This window comes from Oratosquilla oratoria, chromosome 12 (assembly GCF_046742065.1).
Source record: "Oratosquilla oratoria isolate Oo_2021 chromosome 12, ASM4674206v1, whole genome shotgun sequence".
NCBI lineage: Eukaryota > Metazoa > Arthropoda > Malacostraca > Stomatopoda > Squillidae > Oratosquilla > Oratosquilla oratoria.
The window spans coordinates 6,504,414-6,524,421 of NC_134788.1; the positions used below are offsets into that span (position 1 = coordinate 6,504,414).

Here is a 20,008-nt window from a genome sequence, read left to right on the forward strand (position 1 = left end):
ACTCCACTTATCATTTCTTCCCAATTTGAGTTCTTGTCTACGAGTACCACCCTCATTTTTCTCCCGTTCAAGAAATCTTTCATCCATTCCAATAACTTTCCTTGTATTCCACCTATTGTTTCAATTTTTCTTAGTAGCTTTTTGTGTGGTACTTTGTCAATGCTTTTTGCATATCTAAGAAGGCATAATCTGCCCATCCATCCCTTTCTTGAATTATTTCTATTAGCCTTGAGTAAAAGCATATCAAGTTTGTGGCACATGATCTGTGTCTAAATCAAAATTGTTTTGGATTTAGTATTTTGTTCTCCTCCAAATGTTTAATTGATTTACTTTTGCCAACTTTTTGCATATTTTTGCTATTGTACTTGTAAGGGAGACTGGTCTAAAGTTGGTTGGATTGTCTTTGTCCCCTCCTTTGTATATTGGTGCATGTGTGTGTGTATGGACACGTGTGTGTGTGTGTGTGTGTGTGTATGGACACGTGTGTGTGTGTGTGTGTGTGTGTGTATGGACACGTGTGTGTATGGACACGTGTGTGTGTGTGTGTGTGTGTATATAAATTACATTGTTCGCAGGCAAGTTATATCTCACATATTTATTTTGCATGAGCCACCTAAATACCAAAAGGCCCTCCTTCACAAGGAAGAGAGGTCACCAGCCAAGGCCTGCACTTAAGGTGTCATTTTACATAAAACATTCCAATATCTATCCAGCCTGACTTACGGTGATAGCTCCTTGCCCTGGATTAAGCTTGGCCTTGTTTGCTGACTTCTTCTTGCCTTTCACAGGTTTGTTGGCCTTGACTTTTTCATTGTAGAGAGTGTTGAGGCTACTTGTGACCTTCTTTACATCTTCCACTTCCACTGCAAAAGAAAAAAAAAAAAAATTCATTTCTACTTATGCAAAAGAAATATCTAATCAGAAAGCCTTGAAAGCGATGGTAATTTCTTCAAAAGTTTGGTCTGAACATTTAAAAGCATTTACCCCCAGAATGCACCCTACAAGAGCATTATTACTTGAAAATGCTTGAACAGTATTTTTGTTATATAGCATTAAGTGCATCTTGTATACAGCTCAAGTGGACAAGAGAAGATTTCAGACAAAAGTTAAGAGAAAGAAATTGAATAAAAAAAAAAAATAAAATAAAAAAAAATTGGAACCTGAAGAAAAAAGAGGAAGAAGCGGGATGGACGGAAAGGGACAGAAACTGGACAAGTGGACGAGAATTATTTGACCAAATGACAAGAATCTTGTCATCGGAGTTTAATGGGTTAACATCAACAATGTGGTACAAGACACATGGAAAGGATTAGATTGCTTGGATATTGGGACATTGTCTTAGGTAATGATAAATGAGCCATGGCTGGAGAGCATTGTTATTACAGTCAGTGATTTACCAACCCTTCTACCCTTATATACAATCAAGTGCTACTGTTGTACATTTTATGTACTGGTCTTTAATCAATGGTATTTATGATTTGGTTTTGAAGTCCAATATCTTGTAAAAATTGGTTTTATTGTCCAAAATTTTGTATAGTATGATTGTTGTTTGAGGGGGCATATGAGAGTAGGTGGTTGTTGCTGCAAGTTACATAAATCAGGCGCTCCTGTTGTGAACGAGATATTGTGGAGCTTTGCACCGACAGGTGAGAAGGTAATTTCCTGTCATGAGGTGACCATGTGTGAAGCAAAAATCGTGTTCTTAGATGTATTAGTAATGTTCCAAATTGTCCGTTACATTTCTGCTGGTACAGCTGTGGATGTATGTGGGGGTTCAACTGTGGATTGCTGGGTGTTGTTCCTAGCATATTTGCCCTATGTGCATTGATTTAGAAGGACGAGGTAGCAATTTGTTATTGGCAGTGGAATGGAGGCATTGATAGTATGAGGCCTTGTTGCTTGTTCACTGCCAAGAAAGCCAACATGAAATGGAACCCTGCTTGGTATATATTGGTATGAAATGGGCCAATACTTGTCCAATATTGGGCTACTAGTTTATGCTGGTAGTGAGGTTATACAGTACAGTTCTGATTATCTGGTTATCACAGGACTCTTCCATTGCCGCTAAATCAATATGCTATAATTTTGGTTCTTACCCTTTAAAATAGGGTAAAACCACCCAAACCCATTTAATTTCCTACCTAATCCTTGCACTTAACATAAACATGATAACAAACTAGTTGTATAATCAACAAATGAACCTACCTTGGAACATATCTTATTTTTCCAAACGAGCATACAATCAAATTGACACACTTTCAATGAAAAAGAAATAACTTTCATTTTTTACATTTTTTTTATATATATATTTTTACATTTTTTTCCCTCTAGGCATAGCCTAAAGACAACTGAACACACTTTTAATGAAAAAGAAACCACTCAACTTTTTTCTACATTTTCCGTTTTATAATTTTTTGCATTTTCTTTATTTCTCTTAGCCTAAACTAAACACACTTATTCCAAGTCAGGAGAGTAAAGCAAGGGGTGTGACACTGCCTCAACAGCTGATCTTGAAGTGCTGGTTCCTGGGGCATTGTCGTCTTCCATTGCTTGGGGAGCTGGGTGGAGGCTTGCTGGGCGAGGGGCACGTGTGGGAGCCAAGCTCTTCCTGCCAGATCAAACAACCTCCTGATATCTGTCTCCCTGCAGGATTTGGCCTTTTTTGGTATGAAAGATGTTCATCAAAATGTAGACAGCCATCACATCAGAGGCACTGTAGTGATCACGGCACTCCACAAAGGAAACAAAATTAACTTGACATTTGTGAGCTTCTTTCCATGTCACTCTCTCCTTTTCCTCCTCCTCTTCATCAGAAACTTGCTCAGGTGGGGGTGTTGCTGGTTGGGGTAAGAAGACTGCCGACTACGGCCAAATCAGTAATCTCTTCTACGATATTCTCGTTGATGTCTGCTTGTTACCACTCTTCAATTTCCTGTCCCTACTTGGCTAATAGGATGTGATGCTGGAGGTGTGACAGCCAGCTGTCTCTGTTGTTGTCGTTCCCTAGACTGTCTGTCCAAGCAGTCCCGTCTCCCCAAGGAATGCCACAGCCAAAACTGGGTTTTCCCACAAATCCTTTATAGAGTGTATGTTGTGTTGTTTGCGTGCATGATTGTGTATAATGCAGTCTTCCATTATGTGTTGTATGGTATGGGGTGAAGTGTTACATCCTGGGCATGCGGTCATCCAGCCTCTTCTGGTAGCTTAGAAGTGCTGGGTGGTGGCCGCACCGCAGTCTGGCCAGGTGGACTCTGTCCTTTCGTGGGAGAGAGGATTCAGAAGGGTGGATATCAGGGGGTCTGGCATGCAGCAGTGTGTTGTCTTTCAGTGTGTTAATGGAGCGGTGAGTGATATGATTATGAATATGTTTCCGGAGGCTGGTATTTGGTGGTTGTGGAGGAAGAAAAGAGAGTATCTGTGTGTGATACAGGTCTTTGGGTGTTGTTTTAATGTTTCTTGGTGTGTGTGGGTGTTCTGCTATGTAGTGTAGCGGGTGTGATGTGTTTGTGGTGGCTGCAGCAAGTGTTTGTGTGCCTCTCATGTCGAGGTGGTCCTTGACTTTGAGGACTTTTGTTTCATGGTGTAAATGGTCTGTAGGTGTTGTATTTGTGCAGCCTGTAATTGTTTTCAGGGCTTTGTTTTGTATGATTTGAAGGGTGTTGTGGTGTGTCTCACTGAGATTAGGAGCCCATGCAGGACTCGCATAATTCATCACTGAGTGTATGCATTGTTTGTATATTGTTGTATTAGTTTCTTTGTTTTGTCCAGATGTTGTTCCAGTGATTGACTTAAGTGCGTTAAGTCTAGGTGTGCATTTGTTTTTTATGTTTGTGATGTGTTGTTTGAAAGACATGGATGTATCGTATGTTACACCAAGAATTTTCGGTGTGTTTGTGTGTGGTATTAGAGTGTTGTTGATGTAGAGATAAGGTATGTATTTGTGTCTGTCTCTGTTGTTCTGCTTGATGTCCTCAAGCTGTAACCATTGAATCCTAAAAAGGCCTCTTCCTCCTTTATTACCATTTCTGGCCAAAGCTTATGTTAGCACCTCCAAATGGTAGATTGCATCACATTTTATCAAGCAAGTGCAGCAGCAAGTACAGGATCCATGAAGTTGAAGTCCTTCTGAAACTGGGGCACATCAATGTTGGTATTCACAAGCTTGTGAATAAAGTCACCCCTGTAGAAATGCTTAAAGAATGATTCCCTGGTCCATTGGCTTAATAAGTGAAGTTATATTTGGAAGCAGGTAGGAGGTAGGTAGCAAAGATGTTACCTGAAACAAGTTTGTGTGCAATGCGGGTGAGCCCTGCAATTGTCCAGTACGAGGACTCTGGAATCCTCACTCAACCCCTGCTGATGAAGCTGCTCCTTCACTTCCACTACAAGGGTGTGGAAGAATCACCACTCGAAAAGTTCCGCTGTCATCCACACACTGCTATTGACATTACAATGGACTGGCAAATGATGGACATTTTTTAAATACCTGAATTTTCTTAAATTTGCCAATCACAAACAAGGTAAGCTTGTGGGTTCCAGTCACATTAGTACATGAAAGAACAGTAATCCAGTCCTTGGCATGCTTGAATCCAATGGCCTCCTTTTCCTCAAATCCACCTAGAGTTGAGCTGGGCAAACAACGTAAAAAAGTGCTGTTTTGTCAGCGTCATAAAACTGGTTCAGGTTCACATTATGCTCACATACAAAGCTAGAGAAAATTTCAGCATAATTTTCAGCTGCTTCATGATCCGCTGAACGACGTTCACCATTGATTTCCAGCTTCCTAATGCCATAACAAATCTTAAAAGTTGTGCAGCCATCTGATGGATAAGTTACATTCAGTTTCGATATCCGTATCTGCCTGTAGCTTCTTGGCTCATAGGCATAGGCCCAGTGACAGGTTTACCTTCAGAGCATTGAGCAGTAAACCAAATGTAGACAGCCCAATCTAATTCATCAACCTTGGGTCTCTTCAACGACTTCCTCTTGTCAATTAGTGATGTAGGGGCTTCTGTGTTGGCAACAAGACAGGAATTTGTCTTTGTTTCTTAAGGTCATATAGTGTCAATGAACTCGCACTGCATTCAACCATCAACCTGCTGCAGTACTCTCCTTTCTCCATCTGTTTTACGAGCTCAATCTTCTTGAAGAGCATCAGAACAAAGTGCTTATTTTCTCAATGGTTTCTGCAGTGGGGCCATGGTAAGATTCAGTAGCTAGCACAGACACATCAATGTAAAGAAATAAATAGGAGACTGTAACATGGCTGATGCAACAGGTAATATGGCAGTAAAACAGAAGGCTGTTCCCAATAGTTTGGATGAATACCACTAGTGTTGTTGCTCTGCCCATGTAGTTCAGCTGCTGACAGTGCATTTGAAATTCAAGTATTAGCATTACTTTGTATTAATATTTATATTTAATTTTACTAATAGTGCTTGTCAAATGGTGGTGTTAAATCAGGATTGCCATCATATTGGACACTGGATAATTGGAACTTCATTGCATATTTGAAGTGGGTAGAAATTAGAAAAAAAAAAAAAAAAAAGCACATGGTAAAGGAGGCAAAGATGAGAGCAGATGTGAAATGGGGTAAGAGTATGACAGAAAATTTTGAAAGTAATAAAAAGATGTTTTGGAAAGAAATTATGAGAGGACGGGGAGGTGAATCAAGTAGAGAAGAAAAGGTAAAAGGTGCAGATGGAGAGATGATAATGGAAGAGAAGGCAGTAAGGGGAAGATGGGCAGAATATTTTAGGGAGTTGCTAAATGTGAAGGAGGATAGGGAGGGAAAGATAGTTGCAGTCGGAAGTGCTAAGAAAATGATCGTGATGAGTGAGGATAATGGAGGAGAAATAAGGAAGGGTGAAGTGAAGGCAGTTATTAACCACTTCAGTACGGGACTTAAATCTCGCGGGCAGCAGCCAATGCCAGCCGTATGACGTGTCGTAATAATACTCGCATCATAAAATATAGTCACCGCTTATATCGAACGTTCTCTCTTTCACCCGCGAATTTTGAAAACCACAGAGAATGGGATTCAGGGTGCATTTGGGAGAATGTAAAAACACAGGGGCGACTACAATAAATATAATCAAGACACCGATATGGCAGCGTCGCAAATCCACTTGCTCCTCATGACGCCTACGTGTGCGGCACCGTATGGAAGGGGATAAGATGATGAAAGTAGGTAAGGCAGGTCTGGATGGATGCCATACAGAATGTCTAAAAAAAAAAAGGAAGTACAGTGATGGTGGACTGGCTGGTGAGGTTGTTTAATGTTTGCTGGAGAGAGGGTAGAGTGCCGGAGGACTGGAGGAGTGTCTGTATAGTTCCACTGTACAAGGGAAAAGGTGACAAGTGTGAGTGTAGTAGTTTGAGGGGGATTAGCTTGTTAAGTGTAGTTGGGAAGGTTTATGGGAGGATCTTGATTGAGAGGATTAGGAGAGGAACAGAGGGAGTAATTGGTAAGGAACAGTGTGGATTCAGGACGAGTAGAGGTTGTGTAGATCAGATTTTTGTGGTAAGACATATGTGAGAAAGATATAGGAAAGGGGAAGGATTTTTTTGGGCTTTTCTGGATCTGGAAAAGGCTTGACATGGTAGACAGGAGGGCACTGTGGGAAGTTTTGTGGATATACGGGATAGGAGGAAAGCTTCTAGGAGCTGTCAAGAGTTTTTACAAGAGTAGTAGAGCATGTGTCAGGATTAGAAATGGAGAGAGTGAGTGGTTCGAGGTAAAGGTGGGACTTCGTCAAGGATGCGTTGTCTCCCTGGCTGTTCAACTTATACATGGATGGAGTGGTGCGAGAGGTAAATGCAAGGGTGGTGGGTTAGGGATTGGAGATGGTTAAGGAAAATGGAGAAAAGTGGGAGGTGAGCCAGCTGTTGTTTGTGGACGACAATGCGCTTGTGGCAGGATCGGAGGAGTGATTGAGGAAGTTGGTCAGAGTTCAGGAGAGTGTGTGAAAGAAGAAAGCTGAAGATAAATGTGGGTAAAAGTAAGGTGATGAGATGTATAAGGGGTGAAAGTGGCAGCAGACTGGAAAAGCATTAAGGGAGAGCAACCAGAGGAAGTGGATAGTTTTAGATACTTGGGAGCGAATGTGGCAGGAAAAGGTGGAGTGGAGGTGGAGGTAGAATGTAGATTGAGAGTAGCGAGTAAATACCTTGGTGGATTAAAAAGTGTAATGAGGAATAGACATTTGGGAATGGATGCTAAGAGGAGACTGTATGAAGGAATGATTGTGCCAACAGCACTGTATGGGACAGAAACATGGAACATAAGAGAGGAAGAGAGGAGTTTGAATGTGTTTGAAATGAGGTGTCTGAGAAGAATGATAGGGGTTACTAGGCTGGATAGAGTGAGAAATGAGGTGAGGAGGACAACAGGGGTGGAAAGGGAGTTGGGAGATAGGGTTGATGAAAGAGTATTAGGATGGTTTGGACACATGGAAAGAATGAATGAAGAAAGTAGTAAAGGAGGTATGGAAGGCAGATGTGGAGGGAATGAACATGAGGGGACGTCCTAGGATGAGATGGATGGATGGGGTGAAGGGGGCTTTGGGGAAGAGGAGAATGTCTGTTGAGGAAGGACAGGAGAGGACAGAAGACAGGGGTGAATGGAGAATGATTATATATGGATGTTGTGATGCATGAGGTGGAATGGGTGGGGGGATGGGGGGTGAGGTAGTATGTGAGCAAAATTTGACACAGCCCGAAGGGATTTCTCCCAGTCTTTTCCTTTTCTGCACGGGGGGATGGAGAGGGGGGGGGGGGTTGCTGATTTAATGAAGCAGCCTTGCTGTGGATGTGCTGTGACTTGCAACACTGCCTCTGACCCAGGGCAGTGGACAGGGTGCAGGGATGACCCGTCATCCAGGAGGTGCTAAGATAAGAGGGAGGGTGGAGTGGAGTGTATTTATGGATGGAATGGGTGGGAATGATTTTATGCCTTTCTTTTTGACTACCTCCCTTGTAAGGGGGAAAAAGCCTTGGTATATGTATGTAGAAATTTGGATGACCCAAGGGGTGATAGGGGTGAATGGAGAATGGTTGTGTATGAATGATGCTGTGATGCATGAGGGGGAGTGGGTGGGGGATGGAGGGTGAGGGAGTATGTGATGATATGGTTTAATGTCACACACACCCCTATCAGGAGGCTAGGACGGTGCCCCTCACAGAGGGCTTTTGTAGCACGAGAAATAAGTTGACGTAGCCCAAAGGATTGCAAAGGATTACAAAGGCGAAGCATGCCGACAGGAGACCTTTTGGTCCATATCTAGGTCATATGCAAAAAAAATCATAATAATAAATGAATAAATAAAAACTATAATAATGTAAATTACAAATAAAGTAAATTAATAAATGCATAGGTATAGTTAAATTAAACAGGTAAATAGTAAGTAATAATAAATTGACATAATGATGAGAATCAAACAAATGATAACAAAACAAATAAAATAAATGATAATCATTACAGCATCTTGCTTAGGTGTTTATCAAATGATTCTTAAAGCTTTGAACTGAACTTCATTGCACTGCCTCTGCAGGAAGTTTATTCTATTCATTAACTACAAGGTTGGTGAAGTTGGTTCTACCAACTTCCAAATTGAATCTATTTCCAGACAGTTTGAGACCATTGTTTGTCTGATTCTCATTCAGTGTGAAAATGTTGTCACTTTTGATGTCAATTCCCTTTAGAATTTTAAAGGCCTGTATCAAGTCGCCTCTGAGTCTACGCTTTTTTAGGGAAAACAGATTCATATGTTTTAGTCGATTTTCGTATCATTTACTTTTGCTATTTGGAATCAGTTTTGTGGCTCGCCGTTGTACTTTTTCCAGTCTGTCAATGTCTTTAATGAGATTTGGTGACCATACAGAAACAGCATATTCCAAATGTTGATGAACTAATGATTTATATAGCTTGTTAATGAGTGATGGACTTTTGAAGTCAAAAGATCGTGCAATCAGTCCTAGAATCCTGTTTGCTTTCTTAGAGGCTGAAATACACCAGTTGGATGATTTGAGATCGTTACTCCCCGTCTTCTCCTTTCTTCATGAGGGGACGGAGAGGGGGGGGGGGGTTGCCAGTTTAATGAAGTGGCCTTGCTGTGGATGTGCTGTGTCTTGCGACACTGCTTCTGACCCAGGGCAGTGGACAAGATGCAGGGATAACCTGTCATCCAGGAGGTGCCAAGATAAGAGGGAGGGAAGAGGGTAGAGGGGAGTGGAGTATGTTGGGGATGGAATGGGTGGGAGTGGTTTCTATGCCTTTGTTTTTTGGCTACCTCACTTGTAAGGGGGAAAAAGCCTTTAATATAGGGAATTGACATCAAAAGTGACCAAATTTTCACATTGAATGAGAATCAGACAAGAAACAATGGTCTCAAACTGTCCGGAAATAGATTCAATTTGGAAGTAGGTAGAAACAACTTTGCCAACCGCGTAGTTAATGAATGGAATAAACTTCCTGCACAGGTAGTGCAGTGTAGTTCAGTTCGAAGCTTTAAGAATCATTTAGATAAACACCTAAGCAAGATGCTGTAATGATTATAATTTATTTTATATTATTTGTTTTTGTTGTTATCATTTGTCTGTCTGATTATCATTTATTATTAGTTATATGTCAATTTATTATTATTTACTATTTACCTGTTTATTATTCAACTATACCTATGCATTTATTTATGTATTTTATTTGTTATTTACATTATTATAGTTTTTATTTATTATTTTACTATTATGATTTTCTTTTTCACATCCGACCTAGATATGGACCAAAAGGTCTCCTGTCGGCATGCTCCGCCTTTGTAATACAACAAAGTTGGAAGTAAATATGGGTACAAGTAAGGTGATGAGATTTAAGAGGGGAGAGGGTGACATCAAGTTGGAAGCAAGTCTTAGAGGAAAGAGGCCGGAGGAAGCAGATAGTTTTAACCCATTCAACTCCGATGACAAGATGTCTTGTCATTTGGTCAAATAAAACAAAAAATCATAAAACACCAAAATGTTTGATCAAACACCAGAAAAATATGACGTCAGTCCTCGCTTCGCTGCGAGCGAAGCGAGGACTGACGTCATATTTTTCTGGTGTTTGATCAAACATTTTGGTGTTTTATGATTTTTTGTTTTATTTGACCAAATGACAAGACATCTTGTCATCGGAGTTGAATGGGTTAAGTATTTGGAATCACATGTAGCAGGAAATGGAGGAATTGGGGGTTGAGGTTAACTATCTAGTGAGGGATGCAAGTAAACATATTTTGGGATTGAAAAATGTCATAAGAAATGGGCATCTGGAAATGGATGCAAAGAAAAAACTGTACAATGGGGTGATTGTACTTACGACACTGTTAGGGGCAGAGACTTGGAATTTAGAGAGGCAGAGAAAAGTTTAAACATCTTTGAGATGTCTGAGAAGTATGGTTGGGGCTACAAGGTTGAATAGTGTGAGAAATGAGACAAGGAGGGGAATGGGGTTAGAAAGGGAGCTGGAGGATGGGGCCGATGAAAATTATTATAATGTTAGAATGGTTTGGGTACATGGTAAGAACGAGTTTAGAAATACTAGTTTAAAAGGGTGTGGAACACAGGTGGATGGGGTGAACTTGAGGGGATGCCCAAGAACAAGATAAATGGATGTGGTGAAAGGGGCTTTTTTGCAAGAGGGGAAATGTCTGTTTCAGAAGGATGGGTGGAAAGGGATAAATGTTGGTGGAAAATGGTTGTGTAGGATATGTGAACACAACCCACAGTGATTTCTTCCACATCCTATTTTCTGTTCGAGGGGACAAAGAGGGAGGGTCACTGTGTATACGAAGCCCTGCTGTGGATGTATGGTGTCTTTCTGTATTGTTTCTGACCTGGGCAGTGGGCAGGAGACAGATGACTCTTCATCCATGAGGAGCTAAGAAGAAAAGGATACAAAGGGTAGTGGATGGGAATTGATTGGGTTGGTGCCTTGGCTGGCTACCTCCCTTATAAGGATGCTGATGATGACATTTCCTAGACTGGATGAGCAGTACAGGTACACCTCACCTTACGTCGTTAATTGGTTCCAGGAGACATGACGCAAGTCGAAAAACGACGTAAGTCGAATTTGCTTACAAGTAGGCTAGGTAGGCCTGGTGTAGCCTAGGCTAAACTGCCAATAGCCATTTTCCAGTACTTTATTCTACTTTTGATTGCATTTTTTATTAAATAAGGTTAATAAAAATCTATTTTAAGTTTCCAAACAGAACATTTATTTATCATTTTGTAATAAAGTATAAAAAAGTACCTGTACTTATTCATCAATACGTACAATTTGCTGTACTTTATGAATGCATTGTCAATTACATATGGTGAAACAAAAAACAAATAAATAAAAACTAGTTTAAGCTTGGAATCATTTTGTAATAAGTGAAAAATTGAATAAAGTATTTTTAATTTACCAATGCAGTACATACATTATGTCGATGTTTACGCGTTGCTATTTCGCGGTGCTGTACTCTATGAATGCATTGTCAATAACATACGGTAAAACAAAACAAAAAACAAAGAAATAAAAACTATTTCAAGCTTACATACAATCATATTGTAATAAGTGAAAAACTTTAATGTATTTTCAGTTTACCAAAACAGTAGATACAATATGTTGATGTTTACGTTGTAGACGTAGATGGCTGGGGATTGTCGATATCAACATCAGCTGATTCTCGTCGTTCGACGCGTAAAAACTGGTCAAGAGTGCCTTGAACCATCTTCTCGTTCTTTTCTTCAAGGATTAGATTATAAGGAGCAAAAGCTTCATAACAAGCCCCCATTATCTTGGAAAAGCATTGAGTATTTGGATCCATATCCTCAAACATAGCAAGACCTTCTTCGATGTGTGCAAATGCTTCCTCCATTTTCTTAATGGTGAATTGGCATGGCTCAGATTCATCATCCTCTTCTTCTTCTTTCTTTTGTTGCTCCTTAAGTTCCATCAAATCCTTGTTCGTCAGTAACTCCTTGTCTTTTTCAAATAAATCTGTGAAATCCTCTTCCTCCAAATTCATATCCAGCTCTTTGCTCATTGTAACCAAATCTTTGTTGACAACAACAGTATCGAAGCCCTTAAACTCGTGCACAAATTGCGGGCATAGCTTTTTCCATACACCATTCATAGCAGTGCTCTGAACATCATTCCATGCTGCTGCTACATTCAGTAAAGCTTTGTAGATGTCATATCCCTTCCAAAAGTCGCGAAGTGTGATAGACTCATCCATTTCAATTGCAGCTATTGCTTGCCGTAGCGTACGCTTCATATAACAACATTTGAAGATAGCAATTATCCCCTGATCCATTGGCTGGAGAATAGACGTAGTGTTTGGGGGGAGGTATATGACGGTAATGTTGGGGTGAAAATGTGCAATGTTTTGTGGGTGGCCAGGAGCATTATCTAAGATAAGTAAAACCTTATAAGGAATCCCCTTCTCCTTACAATACTTCTCTGCTGCTGGGACAAAATAATTGAAAAATCAATCTTGGAAAATAACAGTGACCCAAGCTTTTGAGTTTGCCATCCATATAACAGGGAGAGATGCTTTGGGTATATTCCTGAGGGCACGGGGGTTGTGTGCATGATAAACAAACAGAGGCTTTAATTTAAAATCTCCTGCACAGTTACCTCCCAACATTATGGTCACACGTTCTTTTGAGACCTTGTAACCTGGAATGGTTTTCTCTTCCTTGGAAACAAATGAATGATCTGGTATTTCTTCCAATGTAATCCTGTTTCTTCTACGTTGAAAATTTGCTCAGGAAGAGACCCGCTTTCTTCGATGATTTTCTTCAGTGTAGCAGGAAATTCCGCTGCTGCTTGTTCATCTGCTGATGCGATTTCACCTTGTCTTTTAAGGAAGTGATAATTTCTCCTGTTTTTATATCTCATAAACCATCCAGGACTTGCTTTGAAATCTACATCTTTCTCATCTGGATATTTTTCCCTTAGGTCTTCAAACAAAGACAACACTTTTTCCTGAATGAGCTCTTGACTAAGATTCGCATTCTGACGATTCCTCCTATCAACCCATATCGAAAGAAGATTTTCCATTTCTTCAAATATCTTACCTCTTTTCTTGTTGATGATCGTGTTCTTCATCAATGGGGCTTCAGATGTGACATGTGTTAAAATCTTGTCTTTATTATGCACAATCGTTGATACAGTTGTCCGACTTACTCCAAAACATCGTGCAATCGATACAACTTTTTCACCATTACAATGACGTTTTATCATCGCCATTTTCTCCTCCAGCGAAATAGCATGACGCTTAGCACTTTCACTAGAACTTTTCTTAGGAGGCATGGGGGCAAATATTACAGTTACAAGTGAATGTTAATGAGAAAATTTACAAAACTTCAGTAAACAGATAATAACCCAAAAGAATTGCGGGAGTCGAGACGCCGCTTACGGTAAATACGTATTGGAAGTACCGTTGCGATTTCATGGTCTAGTGGACTAGGCCATACTACTTTATGGTATATATTTTAGCAGTTACTGAATCTTTATATAATTTTACATGCTTTTATTCTTATTTATTGTAACATGAATTGCTTGAAACGCTTGAAACGTTTTTTGGTGTTTAAGCGATTCCATTATTGGCTGACCGACGTAAAGTCAAGTAAAGACAACTTGAATTTTTTTCCATATTATTTTTGAAAACCGACGTATCTTCGAAAACGACGTAAGTCGAGGTGTGCCTGTACTGTTTACCTAAGGAACACCATGGCTTTAAAAGAATTTTCTATGAATCCCTCATAGAGTGTATGCTGTGCACAATTGTGTACAATGCAGTCTTCCATAACATGTTGAATGGTATGAGGTGAAGTGTTACATCTTGGACAGATATCCATGATACATTCATCTATATTGTCACTGCAGCCTGGCCAGTTGGACTCTGTCCTCTCAGGGGAGAGGGGATTCAGAGGGAGGGATATCAGGGGGTCTGGCATGCAGCAGTGTGTTGTCTTTCAGTTTGTTGATGGAGCCATGAGTGACATGATTATGGATATACTTATGAAGGTGGGTATCTGGTGGTTGTGGAGGAAGAGAAGAGTATTTGTGTGTGATGTAGGTATTTGGGTGTTGTTTTGACATTACTTGGCATGTGTGGGTGTTCTTCATGTGGCGTATTTATGTAATTGTTGTATACAGGAAAGGAGCAACATCCATTGGATAATATCTCCTGCTCTCCTATTTTTTCATACCTGGCCTCATATTCATGTACAGTTCCAACTTAATCTATATCTTTAATTCCCCCCAACTATGAAATCCTTGGTTTCCAATTGTATCCTTGATTTGCCGTAGTGTAGTGGGTGCGCTGGATATTCTTGATTTCCACCAATGGTGTAGTGGAGGCTGTGGGCAAGTGTTTGTTTCTTTCATGTCAAGGTGATCCTTGATTGAGGACTTTAGTTTCATGGTGCAAATGATCTGTAGGTGTTGTATTTATGCAGCCTGTAATTATCTTTAGGGCTTTGTCCTGTACAGTCTGCATAGTGTTGTGGTGCACTTCAGTGAAGTCTGAGGCCTATGCAGGGCTCACATAATTCAACAGTGAGTGTATATATTGTTTGTATACTACAATGATAGTTTCTCTGTTGTGTCTGAATGTTGTACCTGCAAATGATTTATGTGCTATGTGTCTAGGTGTGCATTATGTCCACATTTATGATGTATTGTTTGAATGACATGGATGTATTGTATGTTACACCATGAATCTTGGGTAAGCATGTGTGGTATGAGGGTGTTGTTGATAAAGAGGCATGTTATGTATGTGTGTTCTGCTCTCCAGTTGGTTAGAAGTTTGGCTGTGGATTTGGTTGGGGGTATTTTGAGTGTACTGAACCAGGTGTTGAGTGTATCTCAGTATGGCTGACATATTTCTGTGGCTCTATCTGCATTACAATGTGTGCATGTAATTGTTATATAATCTGCATTAGAGATTTGTATTTCTGGGGTGTGGGTATATTGTACATGTATAGATTAAAAGAGTGTGGGGGGATAGAATTTATTCCCTCAATTCAATAAGGAAGAATAGTTATATTTCCAAATGGATGATTGACAGACTGAAATACGAGATTGGAATGAAAAGAAGACTTTACATAAGAATAAAAAATGCGAAACGCACCTTAGTTTCAAATATAACAATATGGCTGGACTGGTTAAAAATAACATGCACACAGTGAAATGTAACCATGAAATTAAGGTTGCCAGACAAGCGAGATCCAACCCAAAGGGCTTCTTTCATCTCTACATAACAAAAAATAAGGAAAGGATAGGCTCAATTAGAAATGACAAAAATGTTATAATAGAATCAGAGGAAAAAATAAGTGAGGTATAAGGTACCTGACTGCGATCCGATTTTCAGAGGGGATGAAGAAAGTAGGCTATCAAATATCAGCATTAGTAAGGTAGTAGTTGTCAGATTGAAAGACTTTAAGCTACAATATCTCTGGGTCCAGGCAAAATTTTTCCTATAATGCTTAAAGAGTGTAAATTTTAAATATGCAACCAGTTAATGGAAATGTTTGACAAGTCTAAAGACACTGGTTTTGTGCCTATTGGTTGGGGGCAGGCAAATGTTCCCATTTTCGAAATGGGAGATAAACAGTCTATATGCAACTACAGGCCAATCAGTTTGACATCAGTTATAGATTAAATGCTTGAATCAATAATAGACTCAAGAGATCACATCAAGAGACATCATTTGATTTGTGACTCCCAGCATGGTTTCTCCAAGGGTAATGCATGACCAATTTTTTATCTTTTTACACTAACATATATAAGGTGTCAGATAACAATGATAGTTATAATGTTATTTACCTTGACTTTAGCAAAGCATTTGACAAGGTGCCCCACCAAAGACTACTAAACAAAATCAAAAGCCATGGTGTAGGGGGAAAAGTGTTAGAATGGATTAGAGCCTGGATCAGTGACCAAAAACAGCGGTCACCATGAATGGTGTAAAATCCAAATGGGGGAGTGTTTCTAGTGGAATTCCACAGGGCTCTGTTTTGGGTCCCTTATTGTTCATTATGCCTTCACTTTTAGGCATAATTTTTGGCATTTTTTTTGGAAGGTAAGTTGAGAGTGAAGGATAGATGGAGAAAGAGGAAGAGGACAGAAGGTAGGGAGGTGCTTAACTGCTTAAATAAGGAATAATAAGTGGAGTACAAGAAGAAGCTGAGAAAGGAGTGGGAGTGTAGGATAGAGTAGAACTAGGAGTGGAGGAAGAATGGGGATGGTTCAAGGAGGGGTGTGCAAAGATGATGTGTGGAACAAGGAGGTTGGGAGGAAATAGAAGGAAGTATAGTGAGTGGTGGGATGTGAAAGCAAAGGTTGTGGAAAAGCGAGCATTTACAGATTTGTTACAAAATAGGATGAATCATATGAGAGGTACAAAGAAAAGATGAGTAAAGCATAAGATAAAGGAGGCAAAGAGGAGAGCTGATGTGAAATGGGGTAAGAGTTTGACAGAAAATTTTGAAAGTAATAAAAAGATGTTTTGGAAAGAAATTAAGTGAGGAAGATGATGCAAACCAAGTAGAGAAGAAAAGGTAAAAGGTGCAGATGGAGAGATGATAATGGAAGAGAATGCAGTAAGAGGAAGATGGGCAGAGTATTTTGGGGAGTTCCTAAGACACAGCACATTCACAGCAAGGTCACTTCATTAAATTGGCGACCCCCCCCTCTCCGTCCCCTCGTGCAGAAAAGGAGAAGGCGGGTTGAAATCCCTTCGGGCTGCATCAAATTCTTCTCACACAATCTCCCTCATCCCCCACCCATTCCACCTCATGCATCACAGCAAGGTCACTTCATTAAATTCATGAACCCCCCCCCCCCTCATGCAGAAAAGGAGAAGACGGGTTGAAATCCCTTCGGGCTGCATCAAATTTTTCTTACACAATCTCCCTCATCCCCCACCCATTCCACCTCATGCATCACATCATCATCCATATACAATCATTCTCCATTCACCCGTCTTCTGTCCTCTCCCATCCTTCCTCAACAGACATTCCCCTCTTCCCCAAAGCCCCTTTTACCCCATCCATCCATCTCATCCTAGGTCGCCCCCTCATGTTCACTCCTTCCACATGTGGAAGGCACATGTGTTAGGAGTGAACATGAGGGGGAAACCTAGGATGAGATGGATTGATGGGGTAAAAAGGGCTTTGAGGAAGAGGGGAATGTCTGTTGAGGAATGATGGGAGAGGACAGAAGACAGGGGTGAATGGAGAATGGTTGTATATAGATGATGTTGTGATGCATGTGGTGGAATGGGTGGGGGATGGGAGATGAGGGAGTATGTGCGAGAAAAATTTGACGCAGCCTGAAGGGATTTCTCCGCATCTTCTCCTTTCCTGCATGAGGGGATGGAGAGGGTCGCTGATTTAATGAAGCGGCCTTGTTGTGCATGTGCTGTGTCTTGTGACAATGCTTCTGACCCAGGGCAGTGGACAAGATGCAGGGATGACCCATCATCCAGGAGGTGCCAAGATAGTGAGGGAAGGGGGTGGAGGGGAGTGGTGTGTGATAGGGATGGAATGGGTGGGAGTGGTTTTTATGCCTTTGTTTTTTGGATACCTCCCTTTGGTATATGAATGTAAAAAAAATTGTCATACTCTTCCCCCATTTTACATCTGCTCTCCTCTTTGTCTCCTTTATCTTATGTTTTACTTCTCTTGTTTCTTTGTACCTCTCAAGTTTCTCTGGTCTAATTTTGCAACCAGCCTGTGGATGCAGGCTTGCTTCTCTTCTACAACCTTCTTTGCTTCATCATCCCACCACTAACTACCTTTCCTTCTAATTCCTCATCCTCCTTGTTCCACACACAATCTTTGCACATCTTGTAATTCCCTCCTTGAACCATCCCCATTCCTCCTCCACTCCTAACTCTATTCTATCCTTCAATTCCTCACACTCTTCTCTCAACTTATTCTAGTACTCCTTTTCTTTCTCATTCAAGCAGTTTACTCTACACATCTCTCTACCTTCTGTCCTTTTCCTCTTTCTCCTATCATCCACTCTCAACTTACCTTGCACCAAAAATTGATATGGACCCACTCTCCCCCCTAAAAACATGTACAGGTTACATCCAAAACTCTCCCTTATCTTCTCCTGGTTACCACTACATAGTCCATTAAAGCACTATCTACCACCTTCCATCCACCACCCTCTCTCATGTGTACTTATGCTCGACTTTCTTCCTATGCACTATGTTAGCTCTTGTCAACTTTAAACACATCACCATCAACTCTCCACTACGATTTTTTCCTGGCACTTTCCAACCAGTCCATCTATTGGTTCATCTCCTACTCTAGCATTACGATCTCCCAATACCACTACACTGACATTTCTCCCTAAACCCTCTATGCACTCATTTATGGTACATCTATCCAAAAAATCTCCCATTCCTCTACAGTCCTCTTACTACCAAGCCTATATGCACTTACAAATACCCATCTCTCTCTTCCCAGTTTCACCTTCATCCACATTAACCTTGAAGAAACCTCCTTCCACGCCACCACACACTTAACTATCTCTTCACTAACCAGTACAGCCACCGCTTCTCTTCCTTCTCCTCTCTTCACTCCTGACACCCTCCCCACTACACCCAAACTTAAACTCACCCCTCCCTTTCAACTTAGTTTTACTCAATACCAACACATCCATCTTTCTTCTCACAAACATAATGCCTATCTCTTCCCTTTTATTCTCACCTGTACCACATCCATGCACACTATAAGACCCAAACCTTGGGGTTCCGGTTGGAAAACTCCCAGACCCTCTTATGTTTTTTTTTTTTTTTTTTTTTTTTTTTACTTCTAGGAATGTCCCCTTTTGGGCTACAGAGTAGAATGCCTAGTCCTATTCTGTCCCATTTTAGTCACCTTTAACCCCTCAAGTGGGAACACTCGGTAGTATTCTCTCCCCAACCACAGGGTTTGCCAAAAATGGAAATGCATATTCAGAGAAGTGTTACAGGACAGTATTAAGAGGAAGGGAGGGGCAGCATAAGGGGGGGGGGGGCAGTTGCAATATAATTAAGTTGCATCGTTTCTCTGTGAGTAGGCATTTCCACTAACACAGACAAAATGATGTGTGGCTGTGGTCTGTAGTGGTAACCCATATGGACCCTACAGTATCAGATTCATGCCAAGCTGATTTTATCTAACATTAACAAGCGGCCAATACCCCAGACAGGGTACACTACAATTAGGTAAATATACACACACACACAAAACCTCAACCTGACTAACATATCAGCAGGTTTGTGGGAGACACCTGAACTGCTGCAAAAGATCAAACTTGCTTTTCATTATATGGTTGACAAGGTATTGAAAATCCTCAGAAACAATGCTCTGCCCAAGACTAGAATATGCACAGTGGTATGGTCCCTACATAGAATGAAGAATATAAGTAAGAACAAGTGAATACAGAGGGCAGCAATAAAACTGGTACCCAGTCTGTCAGATAAACCATACAAAGAGACACTAAAAACACTGAATATGCCAACCTTGAAAGATCAAAGAGAAAGGGTGATAAGAGTACAGTATTCAGATTGCTAAAGGGCACAGACTATACTAATAGAGGAGATCTCTTGATTACTGATGGGAGGGCTTTAAAAGGTTACGAGAATAAATTGATAAAGAATGTCTAAAGGATGAGAACAAATACAACTTTCCGTATTATCTATATACCATGGGGCTCTTCCCCCTTGTGAGGGAGGTGGCCGTCCAAGGCACATACCCACTCCCAACCACTATCCAACGTTTCCCTTTCAGCTCTCATGGATGATGGGTTGTCCTGGTCTCCTGCCCACTGCCTGGGTCAGCATTGCAGGATGACACAGTACATCCACAGCAGGGCCACTTCTTTTACTTGGCTACCCTATCTCCTCATCCCTTTGTGTGGAAAATAGAGAAGACAGGGAGAAATCCCTTTGGGCTGCATCAAAATATCATCCATACACAACCACTT

General features: G+C 40.7%; 1 protein-coding gene across 5 annotated transcripts in view; it reads right to left on the reverse strand.

Moving 5' to 3' along the window:
- eIF3j (eukaryotic translation initiation factor 3 subunit j) overlaps nt 1-20,008 on the reverse strand; it is a 61,114-nt gene that overhangs the window by 3,325 nt on the left and 37,781 nt on the right. For all 5 annotated transcript variants that reach the window (XM_076194196.1, XM_076194194.1, XM_076194192.1 and 2 more), the window contains one exon: nt 724-863. In XM_076194196.1, the coding sequence (XP_076050311.1) occupies nt 724-863 (140 nt within the window). The remainder of the gene's footprint in view (nt 1-723; nt 864-20,008) is intronic.